This window comes from Triticum aestivum, chromosome 7D (genome assembly GCF_018294505.1).
Source record: "Triticum aestivum cultivar Chinese Spring chromosome 7D, IWGSC CS RefSeq v2.1, whole genome shotgun sequence".
Classification (NCBI taxonomy): domain Eukaryota; kingdom Viridiplantae; phylum Streptophyta; class Magnoliopsida; order Poales; family Poaceae; genus Triticum; species Triticum aestivum.
In genome coordinates this window covers 31,596,268-31,611,741 of record NC_057814.1, presented here as the reverse complement: position 1 = coordinate 31,611,741, position 15,474 = coordinate 31,596,268, and the positions used below count along the sequence as shown (strand labels likewise).

Genomic DNA, 15,474 nt, shown 5'->3' with positions numbered 1-15,474 from the left:
AGAAAGGGTTGAAAATTGATGATGTGGCTTTGAATGGTGCATTTTTAACACAGAAAAACTCTGGAGTTCAAATAAGTTAAAAAAATGAAATCCCTTTATAATAGACGAGTTTCCGTATGAAACCCTGATACTTCGTAAGAGATTGTCCGTTTTGTACACGAAGTCCATCCAGTTTTTGCCGTAACCCTCTCTACTTTCTTGCACATGCTATGTGGGTCAAATGATGATACCATGCCAACTTTCAACCTTTTCAGAGTTCATTTGAAATGCTTATCAATTTCAGGGTCTTACAGCTCAAAATAATCAGTAAATGCTTGAAAAATAACAAATGAAGTCAGAAAGGGTTGAAAATTGATGATGTGGCTTTGAATGGTGCATTTTTAACACAGGAAAACTCTGGAGTTCAAATAAGTTAAAAAAATGAAATCCCTTTGTAACAGACGAGTTTCTGTATGAAACCCTGATACTTCGAAAGAGATTGTCCGTTTTGTACACGAAGTGCATCCAGTTTTTGCCGTAACCCTCTCTACTTTCTTGCACATGCTATGTGGGTCAAATGATGATACCATGCCAACTTTCAACCTTTTCAGAGTTCATTTGAAATGCTTTTCAATTTCAGGGTCTTATAGCTCAAAATAATCAGTAAATGCATGAAAAATAACAAATGAAGTCAAAAAGGGTTGAAAATTGATGATGTGGCTTTGAATGGTGCATTTTTAACACAGAAAAACTCTGGAGTTCAAATAAGTTAAAAAAATGAAATCCCTTTATAACAGACGAGTTTCCGTATGAAACCCTGATACTTCGAAAGAGATTGTCCGTTTTGTACACGAAGTGCATCCAGTTTTTGCCGTAACCCTATCTACTTTCTTGCACATGCTATGTGGGTCAAATGATGATACCATGCCAACTTTCAACCTTTTCAGAGTTCATTTCAAATGCTTATCAATTTCAGGGTCTTACAGCTCAAAATAATGAGTAAATGCATAAAAATAACAAATGAAGTCAGAAAGGGTTGAAAATTGATGATGTGGCTTTGAATGGTGCATTTTGAACACAGAAAAACTCTGGAGTTCAAATAAGTTAAAAAATGAAATCCCTTTGTAACAGACGAGTTTTCGTATGAAACCCTGATACTTCGAAAGAGATTGTCCATTTTGTACAAGAAGTGCATCCAGTTTTTGCCGTAACCCTCTCTACTTTGTTGCACATGCTATGTGGGTCTAATGATGATACCATGCCAACTTTCAACCTTTTCAGAGTTCATTTCAAATGCTTTTCAATTTCACGGTCTTATAGCTCAAAATAATCAGTAAATGCATGAAAAATAACAAATGAAGTCAGAAAGGGTTGAAAATTAATGATGTGGCTTTGAATGGTGCATTTTGAACACAGAAGTGCATCTAGTTTTTGCCGTAACCCTCTCTACTTTCTTGCACATGCTATGTGGGTCAAATGATGATACCATGCCAACTTTCAACCTTTTTAGAGTTCATTTCAAATGCTTTTCAATTTCAGGGTCTTATAGCTCAAAATAATCAGTAAATACATGAAAAATAACAAATGAAGTCAGGAAGGGTTGAAAATTGATGATGTGGCTTTGAATGGTGCATTTTGAACACAGAAAAACTCTGGAGTTCAAATAAGTTAAAAAATGAAATCCCTTTATAACAGACGAGTTTCCGTATGAAACCCTGATACTTTGAAAGAGATTGTCCGTTTTGTACACGAAGTGCATCCAGTTTTTGCCGTAACACTCTCATCTTTCTTGCACATGCTATGTGGGTCAAATGATGATACCATGCCAACTTTCAACCTTATCAGAGTTCATTTGAATGCTTTTCAATTTCAGGGTCTTATAGCTCCAAATAATCAGTAAATGCATGAAAAATAACAAATGAAGTCAGAAAGGGTTGAAAATTGATGATGTGGCTTTGAATGGTGCATTTTGAACACCTAAAAACTCTCGAGTTCAAATAAGTTAAAAAAATGAAATCCCTTTGTAACAGACGAGTTTTCGTATGAAACCCTGATACTTTGAAAGAGATTGTCCGTTTTGTACACGAAGTGCATCCAGTTTTTGCGGTAACCCTCTCTACTCTCTTGCACATGCTATGTGGGTCAAATTATGATACCATGCCAACTTTCAACCTTTTTAGAGTTCATTTGAAGTGCTTTTCAATTTCAGGGTCTTATAGCTCCAAATAATCAGTAAATGCATGAAAAATAACAAATGAAGTCAGAAAGGGTTGAAAATTGATGATGTGGCTTTGAATGGTGCATTTTGAACACAGAAAAACTCTGGAATTCAAATAAGTTAAAAAAATGAAATCCCTTTGTAACAGACGAGTTTCCGTATGAAACCCTGATACTTCGAAAGAGATTGTCCGTTTTGTACACGAAGTGCATCTAGTTTTTGCCGTAACCCTCTCTACTCTCTTGCACATGCTATGTGGGTCAAATGATGATACCATGCCAACTTTCAACCTTTTTAGAGTTCATTTGAAATTTTCAGGGTCTTATAGCTCAAAATAATCAGTAAATGCATGAAAAATAATAAATGAAGTCAGAAAGGATTGAAAATTGATGATGTGGCTTTGAATGGTGCATTTTGAACACAGAAAAACTCTGGAGTTCAAATAAGTTAAAAAAAATGAAATCCCTTTGTAACAGACGAGTTTCCGTATGAAACCCTGATACTTCGAAAGAGATTATCCGTTTTGTACACGAAGTGCATCCAGTTTTTGTCGTAACCCTCTCTACTTTCTTGCACATGCTATGTGGGTCAAATGATGATACCATGCCAACTTTCAACCTTTTCAGAGTTCATTTGAAATGCTTTTCAATTTCAGGGTCTTATAGCTCAAAATAATCAGTAAATGCATGAAAAATAACAAATGAAGTCAGAAAGGGTTGAAAATTGATGATGTGGCTTTGAATGGTGCATTTTGAACACAGAAAAACTCGGGAGTTCAAATAATTTTTAAAAAATGAAATCCCTTTGTAACAGACGAGTTTACGTATGAAACCCTGATACTTCGAAAGAGATTGTCCGTTTTGTACACGAAGTGCATCCAGTTTTTGCCGTAACCCTCTCAACTTTCTTGTACATGCTATGTGGATGAAATGATGATACCATGCCAACTTTCAACCTTTTCAGAGTTCATTTGAAATGCTTTTCAATTTCAGGGTCTTATAGCTCAAAATAATCAGTAAATGCATGAAAAATGGTGCATTAAAAATAACAAATAAAATAAATAAGTAACTAGAAACAAAATAATATAAACTTGAATAAAATATATAAGTCGAAACAAAAAATAATAAACTTTAATAACATTAATAAAATTTATGAAACTAAAATCATCAAATTATTTTCTGTTCAAAACATTATAAGCAACCTCTAGTATTATTGAAACTAAAATTATATAAAATTGATGCAACTAAAATTATTGAAGTATTTTTTTTCAAATCATTAAAAGCAAAAAGAATTTTCATAAAGAACTTTTTTGTTAGAAACTTTAATAGCAAAAAAATTATCATAAAGTAAAATAAATAAGTAATTAGAAACAAAACAAAACAAAATAAATAAGTTTTTTGTTGTAAGTAGAAACAAAACAAAATAAATAAAGCAAAAAAATAAAACAAAAAAGGCAAAAAATAAAAAATATGCCACCTACTAGGCCACCATGGCCTGAATACGACTACAAACCCAACGATGGGCCAGGATTCAGGCCCGCAGAAGGCCCAGTAGGCCCATTAGGCATAGCAGTGACAATTAGGCCCGTTAGCCTGCAATGGAGAGGAGCTCGAGATGGGTGCGGCAGTGGGGCTTATAAACCACTGCGCGCCCCTCTCAACTAGCGAGGTGGGACTAAATTTTCAACGCGGGCGCAGCAGCACAGGGCCTTTGGTCCAGGTTGGTGGCACCAACCGGGAATAAAGGGGGGGCATTGGTACCGGTTGGAACCGGTACCAATGCCCCCCCTTTAGTCCCGGTTGGTGCCACCAACCGGGACCAAAGGCCGCCGCTTCCCGCCCTTTGGGCTGCCGAAAACTGACCTTTGGTCACGGTTGGTGGCACCAACCGGGACTAAAGGTAGCATTCGTCCCGGTTGCTGCCACGAACCGGTACCAATGCTCTGTGTATATAAGCTGGACTTGTGAAAATTTTACAACTTCACCGTCAGTTCGTGCCCGACGCCCCAGCGCTGCTCCTCGTCGCCGTCGCCGTCGCCGTCATCGCCCCTGCCTCCGACGCCGTCGCCGCACCGCCCCTGCCTCCGACGCCGTCGCCGCACCGCCCCTGCCTCCGACGCCGTCGCCGCGCCGCCCTGTCTCCGATCGACGCCGTCACTGCGCCGCCCTGCCTCCGACGCCGTCGCCGCACCGCCCCAAACCCTTGAAGCGTTGCCGATCGAGGCCACCCCAAACCCTAGAGAAGCAGCGTCGAGGCCACTAATTAATATGATTCCTTATTGTGATTAGCTAGCTAGTTCTACCTTTGCCACTAATATATCCATCTGTCATGTTTGAATAATAATTGACATGTTGTAAAAATTTGCAGAAACTATGGACCCCCGAGACGAAGCAAAAGAAGCGATGTTGGGGGACATAATCGCACACGGAAGTGAGGCCGTCTTGTCGTTTCTCAACGACACCGATGGTCTGGAAGGAGAGGGTGAAGAAGCAGACTACGGTGATCGAACAATGGAGGAGGAAGGACATGATCATGTTGGCTCTGGTGACCCAATGCCGGTGCAAGAAGGACACCGTGATGACGGCTCCGGTGACCGAACGGAGTCCAGCCAGGTATATATATTAATTAAGCATGTGCTGACTATAGCTAGCTAATTGATGCATTAATTGTTTTTGGTATGTACACATATATTAATGAACTCTCGTCTTTCTTCTTTTTTCTAGCCCTCTGGATTGAGCACAACTTCGGTAAAGAGACGAGGCCCGAAGAAAAAGTTGCGCTCGGATGAAAGGTTTGAGATCATAGAAATCGCGCGTGATGGCATGCCGATTGAACCGATCCGGACAAAGGAAGCATTTGCTGCTCAGTGCGGGGTTCTTGTTAGGGACAAGATCCCGATCAGCATCCACCAATGGTTAAAGCCGGCTAAAGAAGACCCTGAGGTGTCTTATGTCTCCGATATGCAGAAAGAAGATCTTTGGACCGCGCTGAAGGCAAATTTCACCCTACCGCCAGAGGAGGATCCGGAGAAGCCAGTTAAAGAGCAATTGATCAAGTCTCATGCTCTTAAGAAGATGGCAGAACTATTCAGGAGGTGGAAGAATGAGTTGAAAAGATTTGTCGACAAAGAAGAGACACCAGAATTCATCGGCCGGTATGAGAAGATCAGAGATCACTGGCCCGCATTTGTGGCCCACAAGACATCGGACAAGAGTAAGAAGATGTCAGTGACAAACAAGAAGAATGCTGCGAAGAAGAAGCTTCACCATCGCACGGGGTCAGGTGGCTACCTCAAAGCCCGGCCGTTGTGGGCCAAGGCTGAGAATGACCTGCTTGATAAAGGGGTCGAACCAGAGACATTAAGGTGGCCAGACCGTTGCCGGACTTGGTTCTTCGAGGCTGGCAGAACCTTGGATCCTGTATCAGGGAAGTGCGTTTGGACGGACGAGCACATGAGAATACCAGTCACGAGGCTTCAGGAGTATATCGATGCAGCCCAGAAAGGGACGTTCATTCCAGATAGAGAGAACGACGAGCTCACAATGGCCCTCGGGAATCCTGAGCACCCTGGACGGACACGAGGCACGCCAGGCTCCGTTCCGTGGAAGGCTGGGTTTCCGGACGCAGGCAGTTACAAATGCCAGGACAGGAGGAAGTAACAGGAGCATACCCAACTGCAGGCGCTGCACGCAAGGGTACTAGCGATAGAGGAACGAGAAGCAAATCGCAGGAAACGACCTGCCAAAGTTTCCCCCGAAGCTACCCCGCCATCTCAGCGGAGAAGCAGCGTGGCTTCCACCGAGCTACTTCAGCAGGAGCCTGTCTTCACGGCTCCTGCTAGCTACCCCGTGGATGCTATCACGGAGTCTCAACATTGCCATCTTATGACGCAATGGCAGAACTTCAAAGTCAAGGCGGCTGTTGGTTCTGTTTTACCCACTGAACCTGGCGCAACCTACCACTGCCGGCCGATTCCAGAAGGATATGCTAGGGTGATGGTGGATCAAATAACGGACGGATTTGAGGACCTCCAGCTTGACCACCCTACGGGTGAAGGGGAGACTCGGCTGGGTTCTTCTCTGAAGACTCCATGCCTATGGCGGAAGGAGCTCATCAACCTGCCGAACTGGACGCCTCCGCCTCCTCCTCCTCCTCCGGCGAGTCAGGGCACTCAGCCTTTTTCTCCGGCGCGTGGCGGCACTCCGCCTCCTTCTCCGCCTGCGCCGGCGCGCCCGAGCAGCCAGCCTCCTCCTTCTCCGCCTCGCCAGCAAGGGCGGAAGAGACCCGCCGCCGCCCCGGCTGCTCTGGCGCGTCGTACTCCTTCTCCTCCTCCTCATAAGCAAGCACGAAAGAAGACAGCCGCAGCCGCTCCGTCTGCTCCGGCTTCTAGCAGTACAGCCAGAGGCGGGAGGCAATACAGATTCGGTCCTTCTCTGAAGACTCCAGAGAAGTTACCATACAAGAGGACCGTGGAGGAAAACACGGAGATCTGTCAAACCCAAGTGACGAAATTCTTTGAAGGGGTGAAAGCAAAGAAACATCCACCTCTAGAGGAGAAGATAGATCCGGTGAAAGCGAAGCGCACTCTGGATGCCCTGAAGAAACCACCAAAGTCTCCGCCAAAAGCCAATTATGACTGCATTATTGAAAAGTCATTTAACGAAGCGAAGCGGTCGGGAAGTACTATCAGTGATCAAAGGTTAGCAGAACGACGAGCTGGGAAAAAATTGCCTAGCTTAGCGAACAAGCGGACCAATCGTGCCCCCCGCTCAAGGTGTCTAGCGACATCGTCGCTAATGATCCAAGGATGGTGCCCGGTTATAGCAATTTTGGAGATTACCTGTTCGACGATGTACATTATGATTTCTTTGAGGTGGACGAACACAGATACGAGTACGGGAAGCCTCTCGTCAAAGATGAAAAATCTCTAACAACGATGATGCGAAGATTCCATGATTGGTACATGAAAACCTGCAGAGAGTCTGGGGGACGAATACTTTGACGCTTTTCGTTAAAGAGGAGCATGACCTCGTTGGAATTGATCTCTTGCATGTTCCATTTGAGGAGTTCTTCTAGTTTTTCAATCAAATGGCCCTCGATAAATTAACGGTCACTTGCTACTGTATGTAAGTAGTACTATTTCTGTCATTAAGTCTCTATATATAGGTCAGCTCTTTCATTGCATGTATTTATAATTATCCTTACTATATTATGCAGATTAAAGATCGCCGAATTGAAGAAAAGACAAATCGGTGATATTGGGTTCATTAACACAAATCTCATAGATGCAAATGAGGTTAAATTTCATGCCAAAGATACCGAGGCCAACTTGCTACGATCGTTGGTAATAAATGAAAACAAATATATAATACTCTTTCCTTACAACTTCAAGTGAGTGTTACTATCTTGTGCATATTTGGTTTCCCTTATTAGTCCATGTTATAGTAATGTAATTGATGAGTTATGCATGCGTGCACAGCTTCCACTATATTCTCCTAGAGATTAAGCTTGAGTGGGGACTAGTAACCGTCTTAGACTCGAGACGAAAAGATCCTAAGGAGTATGCGGACATGACTGAAATGCTCGAGAAGTAAGTTAAATCGATCATTATCGCACCATATCAGCAACTTTGTTCATTTCCTGATATCAAGTAATTGTTTTCTTTGTCTGGCAGGGTTTGGACAAAATTCACCAAAAAAGCTCCGGGACTGCCGAAGAAGCTGCAATTTAGACACCCGAAAGTAAGTACTACTAGCATGTTCCGCGCATCTCCTAGTGATTCAAGCGATAGTTTCATCAATACCATTTATAGCATGCTTGCTTATCAGTTTGATTGACCTCTATTTCTTGTAAAGTGGTTGTGGCAGGAAGCCGGGAATAATTACTGTGGATACTACGTTTGCGAGTCCATCCGCCACACGATCTGTGGGCGGGGCTACTCTGACGAACAATATGAAGTGCGTAAGCAATAATATTCACAATTTTATTTTATTACCATCATTTGTGTTGAGTTTCATTTATTCATATATATATGTATTGACCCCCTTCTTCAAATTAGATCTTTCGGATGCGGGATGAACTCCTACCACCAGATCGTATGCGAGCAATTCAAGAGGAATTGGCGGCATTCTTCCTTGACCACGTGATCGCTAAAGACGGAGAACCATGTGGACCTTGAGATCATATATAATTAGGAGATTATATTGTAAGAGATAATTATATTGTATATATGTAGCCAGTAGTGTCGGATACATATACGAGAACTTGTTGTTTGACCAATCTCTCGGAGAAGGAGAGGTGGTCGATATCACTTCTCTCTGTATGCATATGTTCATGACGATTTTCTGTTTCCTTCATTTTCTTACTAGCCAGCGTGTCGAGTCCTCTCTATACGTATAATACGTAGCGTACATCGACCAAGCACGGAGATAAGAGAGGACACTTCTCTCTATTAATTAGCTAGATAACACAATATATGAAACACCTAAATTAATCCCCCAAAACCCCTAAACCACCCCCTTTCAAAAAAAAAAAACCTCAGCTCCTGCCAGCTGCTGACGCGTGGACGCCTATTGGTCCCGGTTTGTGCCACCAATCGGGACCAAAGGCCCCCCTGCCTGGGCTGGCCGCAGCGGCCACGTGGAGGCCCATCTGTCCCGGTTCGTGTAAGAACCGGGACTACAGGCCAAGGGCATTAGTAACGACCTTTTAGTCCCGGCTCCAAAACTGGGACAGAAGGCCCTTACCAACAGGGACAAATGGCCCTTTTTCTACTAGTGTACCATTCTGGAATGCCCGTAATGCAAGCTGTGAACTTGAAGACTGCTCCAAGAGGGGGGGGGGGGGGGGGGGTGGTTTGCTGCGGCACCCCAACTATGGTAGGGCAAAGTCTCCGAGGAAGTGTATGTTGCCAAGTATTGGAAGCGAACTCAGCTGTATTGTATCAATCGGACCACAATGGATTATTTCCAATACATGTCGCTGCCTCTGTTGGTGAAAGAGGGACAGTCATCATGTTTATTAACAAGTCCCCAACGAGCGCCGGTTTGCGTGACAGTATGGGAAGGACATTCCTTCATGTAGCTGCTGAGAAAAAGAAAGTCGGGATAGTCAGTTTTGTTTGCAGAAATCGATCGCTCTCATGGATTTTGAATATGCAGGATAATGATGGAAACACTGCACTACACCTAGCTATCCAGACAGGGAGTCTTCCAATGTTTTGTGCTTTGTTAGGTAATCGGCAAATATGTTTAAACTTATCAAATTAGAAACGGCAAACTGCTCTAGATACGTCGCAGTATAAGATCCCCTCAGGGTTTTTTGATGATCAGGTAATGTACTCTATCAGTTTATTTGTAAGCACTGCCCTTTATGCGAAAGAAAGCAATGGAGATTTGTGTGGTTTGGCTTCACCTATTTCTCTTTCTTTTTGCATAACAGTGAAGCCAGGATACACTTTGCACTTAAAGTCGTTAGTGCTAGGAGTGGTGGCTGTCGCCGGGATCACTTTGAAGAAACTACAATGACCAGTTAAAACATTATGAAAAAGAAGAATTAGCAAAGGTGAAAGATTCAACACAAACATTGTGTATTGCTGTAGTTCTAATTGCAACTATGACGTTCGGTGCTATTTTTGCCCTTCCTGGAGGTTACAGAGCCGATGAGCATACCAATGGAGGCACGCCTACACTTTCTGGAAGTTATGCTTTTGATGCATTTATAATAGCCAGCACACCCTCTTTCATCTTGTCTGCGATGTCTATAGTAGGTCTCATATATTCTGGATACTACTCACGCAGTCGCAGAATTTACTTACTCGTAGCCTTGCATTTTGGAGCAACATCGGTCACATGTTTCACCGCAGCTTTTACACTAGGATTGTACATGGTGCTCGCGCCAGTTGCTCATAAGTCTGCCGTCACTATCTGTGTCATTAGCACCCTTGTTGTTCTATGCAACAAAATTGAATTTTGGCTAAACTGGGCTCTTCTGACACGACCATTATGTACACGAATTGGGCTAATTCGCACGTTGGCAATATTGGCAACGAGAATCATTTGCAACCTCCTGATGGAATTTTGGCCCATCATATTCATATTTGTTTGGGCCACATATACAAGGAACTAGGCTTATAAATGGAACTGCTGATACAAACTATTAGCACCCATGACTACTTGAAGATGCATCAAATGGAAATTCTTCGGTCAAAATGTTTTCGCCTGACCGTTGGGTATTTAGGATTTACTGTGGTTTTCTTATAAGAATATTTAATTATTTTTAAGTGTTGTGTCCTGATGTACCTTTATGTTCAAGAGTTTGTGCTCATCATCATGTAAACGCTGATTGCCAGTGCTATATACAACTTCTTTGAAATGTGCAATTGGTTTTGATTTTCTGTGTATATCTCGTATTTTTGTATGTAAAACTGAGTGTCGGAAGCCAAATCCACGCGCAAAGATCTTTCTGACCTCATAAAAGGTGGCACGAGAGAGAAATGAAGTGAAAGCGAGCGCTCCACAACATCACATAAGTCCTAGCACTCCTTGTAGGAAATTGCATGTGCGTCACTTGTCATGTTTATGTTACCTAGTGAAGATAGCATGGTTTGTTGCTTCAGTGGTATCTGATACGTGAACAAGAAGCTTCATCATGCTCGTATTTGGTTGTTTGTCTCACAAATTAGAGTGTGCCCCCGTTTTGGTAATGTGTGCAATACCGTGTTTCTAAAGTAAGTGTCAATAGAAAATTAACACATGACATTGCGAAGATGGAAGTTCGTCATAGGAGCTTTCAAAGGTCATGGACTACGATAAATAGAAGACCACTGAAATAGCTTTTGAGAAGATTGGAATGAGGGGAAATAATGGCCTTTGAAAGCTTGAAATATTTGTGTACTTGTCCTCCAATGTTCACATTTACTTCTTGATCTGAACAGTTTTGCAAGAGCGGATTTAGTTGGTGAGAGGCCAGATCAACTTATGACTGCACTCTTGAGTTGTTGGAGGAGAAAATAAAGCCTCGTGGTATCATCACACGTTCTATATATTCACTAGTTCTCACGTTATTTCCAGTTGAGAGTGTACTTATACGATTGTCCCACCACAGTTAGGCACTTGCTCTGGTCAAATCATTTTAGTAGATTGTAGGATTAGGAAACGTCGGGATCATGCAATCCAACCGCAATTTAGTGTTTGGTAAAGAATTAGTAGAAAGAAGTTGGCGAGTTGGACAGAGCTCTGGCTGCCGGACAAAGAGATTGAGCAATCACTCTCATGATCCACATCTATTGCTTTTATAATTTACATATTTAGGACATTGCAACCCGGCAGCCTTAGCTCCTCTCACATATTCAGCCACTTCTGCTATCAGAATGCACGTCTCAGTCATTCCTAGCTGTTGTTGCATGTTTATACCTTTGTTTTGGCTTAGTGTGTCGGTGGCTGTTCGGGTGAGAAAAAACGGACTATGTTTGTTTACTGAGCCTTGTAAAATCTATCTCTTGCAACCTTGCAAATATTAAAACAAGATTGAAATTTACATGCAAGTTTCAGACCAATTTAATATGGTGTCAATCTTATAAATATTTGAAGGTGATCATGTAATTTACATAGGTGTTTTTTTTTTCAGAGACGTGGTAGAGCTCTCGCATACTAAGATATCAGCAACACTGATAACTGAGCAGAATAGATCACCTTTAGCACGCCTTGCTAACTGAGCAGCACTGATCCCATGTCTTCAACGCACTTCTGTGTCGAGACCAACGATTTAAATTGCTAGCTATTGCTCTTTCTGCCGCTGTCCTAGCTACGACCGCTAGCTATTGCACTTTGTACTGCTATCCTAACTATGACAGTTATAGTGGCAGATGGTCTTCTTATTTGGCATAGCTCGTCATTCGTTATGGTTAAACCTCATAACTGCACATGAGACCAAAAAAAAAAACCATGTAACCATTTGTAAGTTACTCCAAAACGACCATGTATACAATTACAAGTAAAGGATGGAAAATAGAAATCATAATACACGAAAAAGGGTTCTCCCAGTTTATATTATAAAGCAAACAACACAAACATCAAGCATCATCCAAAGTTCAAGGTTCAAGCATGCAAATGATGTTGGCCGGTGACTACACCATGACGACTCGGACCAACACGCATGATGTCGCAGCCAAAACAATAAAATAAATCATCTATGCATGATGGATGGATTCAATTTAGTCCTCCCATTTTTTTTTGAAAAGGAGGTCATCCCCCGGCCTCTGCATCGGAGAGATGCATACGGCCACATTTAGTCCTCCCATGCCGGGTGATATTCTGTTAGGCATTTCTTTTTTTATTGATGGACGGATTTACTCACACCAGTTGCAGCATCAGTTATCATTGCATGCAAAACAGTCGCAACATTTTTCATGGCCGATTGCAGCATTGAGGTGCCGCTTTTTTTTGAATAAAAGAAGGGCTCGCACCCCTCCGATTTTCATTAACGAAAACCAACACGTTCTGAAACTACAGGACACCGACTAAAAAGTAAACCAAAAGACAGGCAGGGGGGTGGTGCAACAGCATCAGCCAAGCTGAAACCACCCCCTCACCCAACGACCAGTTTTGCAAAACGCGTTGGTTTTGCTACTAGCGGCAACGCATCGAGGTGCCGCTAGCTAGTACGTAGCAAAACAACTACACTGACGTCTCTCATTTGAGACCGAGTTTTAGACATACATGTGGATGTTTGTTTTATTTGATTGATTGATGATGGTGCTAGCAACACAAGTCTATATGATGCGTACGCCGACGGTGACCTGCTCTGTAAAATGTGCTACTAATGTGGACTTATTGTTCCGGAGCAGGACAGTGGGTGGCGAGGTCCGGTGGCCTCAGGGTCCAATTGTACTGTACATCCCCGACAGCGAAAGGAGCACCTTGGCCATGGGCGGCCGCGCCCGGGGCTCCCGAGCCACGCACCTCAACGCCGACGCGAGCATGGCGGCAGCCACGTCAAATGGGTACTGCCCGTGCAGCCGGCCGTCGATGAAAGCCGTCACCCTGTCGATCAGGTCGTCCTTGGCGCCGTCGCCCTCGCCCAGCCGGCCCAGCCCTTCCGCCTCCTCCCAAAGCAGCACAACCTTCCCGTCGTTGTCTGGTGGTGCCACCGCCGCCTCCTTTCCTGACAAGAGCTGAAGCAGGACGACGCCGAACGCGAACACGTCGAGCTGGGGGCCGATCAGCCCGTGCTCCACGTACTCAGGCGCTAGATAACCCTGCGTGCCCACCATGTGCCGGGTCATCCACAGGCCGCCGTCCTCGGCGTCGTCGTCGATGGTGATCGCGCGCGCGAGGCCGAAGTTTGAGAGCTTGGCGCGGAAGCACGCGTCGAGGAGGATGTTGCTGCTCTTGAGATTCCTGTGCACGTAGGGAGGGTCGGTGTAGTTGTGCAGGTAGTTGAGCCCGGCTGCCACGTCCAGCGCCACCTGCACGCGGTGGCTCCACCCGAGCACCTCGCCGCCGGCATGGATGTGGAGCCAGTCTCTGAGGGCGCCGTTCTCCGCGAACTCGAACACCATGTACGTGTTGCCGCCGTGCATGCAGAGGCCGGACAGCCGGATGAGGCTCGAGTGGTTGAGGCGCCCCAGGACGCTCACCTCAGCCTCAGCGCCCATGTCGTCGCCGGGCACGCGCTTCACGGCCGCGGTATCGCCGTTGATCACCGCGCGGTAGACGGACGAGTACCCGATACGATGCTCCTCCGAGAAGCCTGACGTAGCCCTCTCTAGATCCCCGTAGTCGTGCACGGTCAGCGACCACACCGCCTCGCGCACGTCCACTGCCTCCACCGTCGGCCACATCAAGGCTCCCTTCGCCGGAGCCTGCCATGGGGTGGTCTTCGTGTTTCGGTCGCTGTGCCGCCAGCACTGACGCCATAGCAAGAAGAGAGCGAGCACGACACCCAAAGCAAGAGCGCTGCATCCAGCACCAGCGCCGACGTTGACCCACCACCTGCTGGATTCACTGGAACTGGCCGTCGGGACCAAATCAGATGCCGGTGCGGGTGGCGGCAAGACTACCGCCATTTGAGACGTGGGCGGGTCCTTTAGCGGAACGAGCATGGTGGTGAACGGGTACACGGTGGTGTCCTCGTCGATGCTGTTGGCACGAAGCAGGGCCTGGTAGTCCGCGCCGAAGCGTTGAGCGACGGTGAGCGCGTAGTCGTCCCAGTCGAGGACGTAGGTGACGAGGTACCTGACCCCAGCCGCGGCCTGCGCGACGGACGGGCACGCGCAGCGGAGCGGCACGGTGAGCGCCACGCCGGGGTAGATGTCGCTGTCGCGCGCGGGGTTCTGCGCCATGAGCGCCTGGCAGGTGGAGAGCCCCTGGTACGTGTAGTTGGCGATGGAGAAGTAGGTCTCGTGGGCGTACTGGACGGCGTAGGCGGTGTCGTGCTGGTAGCGGCCGGCGGCCGTGCAGGCGCAGGGGACGGGGACGAGGAGCAGGGTGTTGTTCCGGACCAGGGAGGCGACGGGCACGTTGTTGGCCGCGGCGACGGCAGGCGCGCTGGCGTTGAGGAGGTAGGCGACGGTGATGGGGGAGCCGAAGCTGGGCAGGTCGGAGCGGAAGGCGACGTAGGTGGCGCATGCCGGCGGGGAGCTGGAGGTGTTGGTGCAGGTGTAGCCGAGCACGGAGCTGCCGTTGTTGACGTAGCAGTCGGACTGACCATTGGCCTGGTACTCCTGCTGCGCTGCCGTGAGCGGGAACAGCGCCAGCGCGAGGAGGAGGTGGTGGACGGCGATGGCAATGGCCATCGCGGCTGCTGGGGCATGGCCCCGGAGATGAGGCATGATCAAGCTTACTTGTACCTGTCAATGGCAATGGTCACCACGTACTCAGTCAAGTGTGATCTGGACGACTTTTGCAACCATTTGTTACGCAAGAGCTCAGCTGGCTGGACAAGACAAGAAACCCCTCACCAACTTTCAGCTGCGTGGGCCCAGAACCGTCAGCATCCTACGTGGCGTCGTGCCAAGTCTTGTGAAAGAGTAAACACGAACTTGGTCGTTGACGCTGACTAAAACACACGCGCACACACGAACGTTGTATTAGTGACCACCTGTCATTGTGGTAGTTTTTTTTGCGGGGATTGTGGTAGTTTTGTCTACAGTGCAAAATCCCAATCGTGTCTGATCTAGAAATTGTGCAGCCCTATGTGGGGCATCTCTTATATTTATATATTTGTATGTCTGATTATGCATATACACACCTATAAACACACACACATTTTCTATC

The 15,474-nt window shown here is 45.8% G+C and overlaps 1 protein-coding gene across 1 annotated transcript; it reads right to left on the bottom strand.

Annotated features, from left to right (window-relative positions):
- Window positions 1–12,871: 12,871 nt before the first annotated feature.
- On the bottom strand, window positions 12,872–15,029 carry LOC123170691 (protein LYK5-like). Its single transcript, XM_044588493.1, has one exon. The coding sequence runs from the start codon at window positions 15,027–15,029 to the stop codon at window positions 13,071–13,073; it is 1,959 nt and encodes a 652-aa protein (XP_044444428.1). The 3' UTR covers window positions 12,872–13,070.
- Window positions 15,030–15,474: the final 445 nt, after the last annotated feature.

What these genes read in the sequence shown, in the direction of transcription:
- LOC123170691 (XM_044588493.1), bottom strand. Translation starts at nt 15,029, where the DNA reads ATGCCTCATCTCCGGGGCCATGCCCCAGCAGCCGCGATGGCCATTGCC.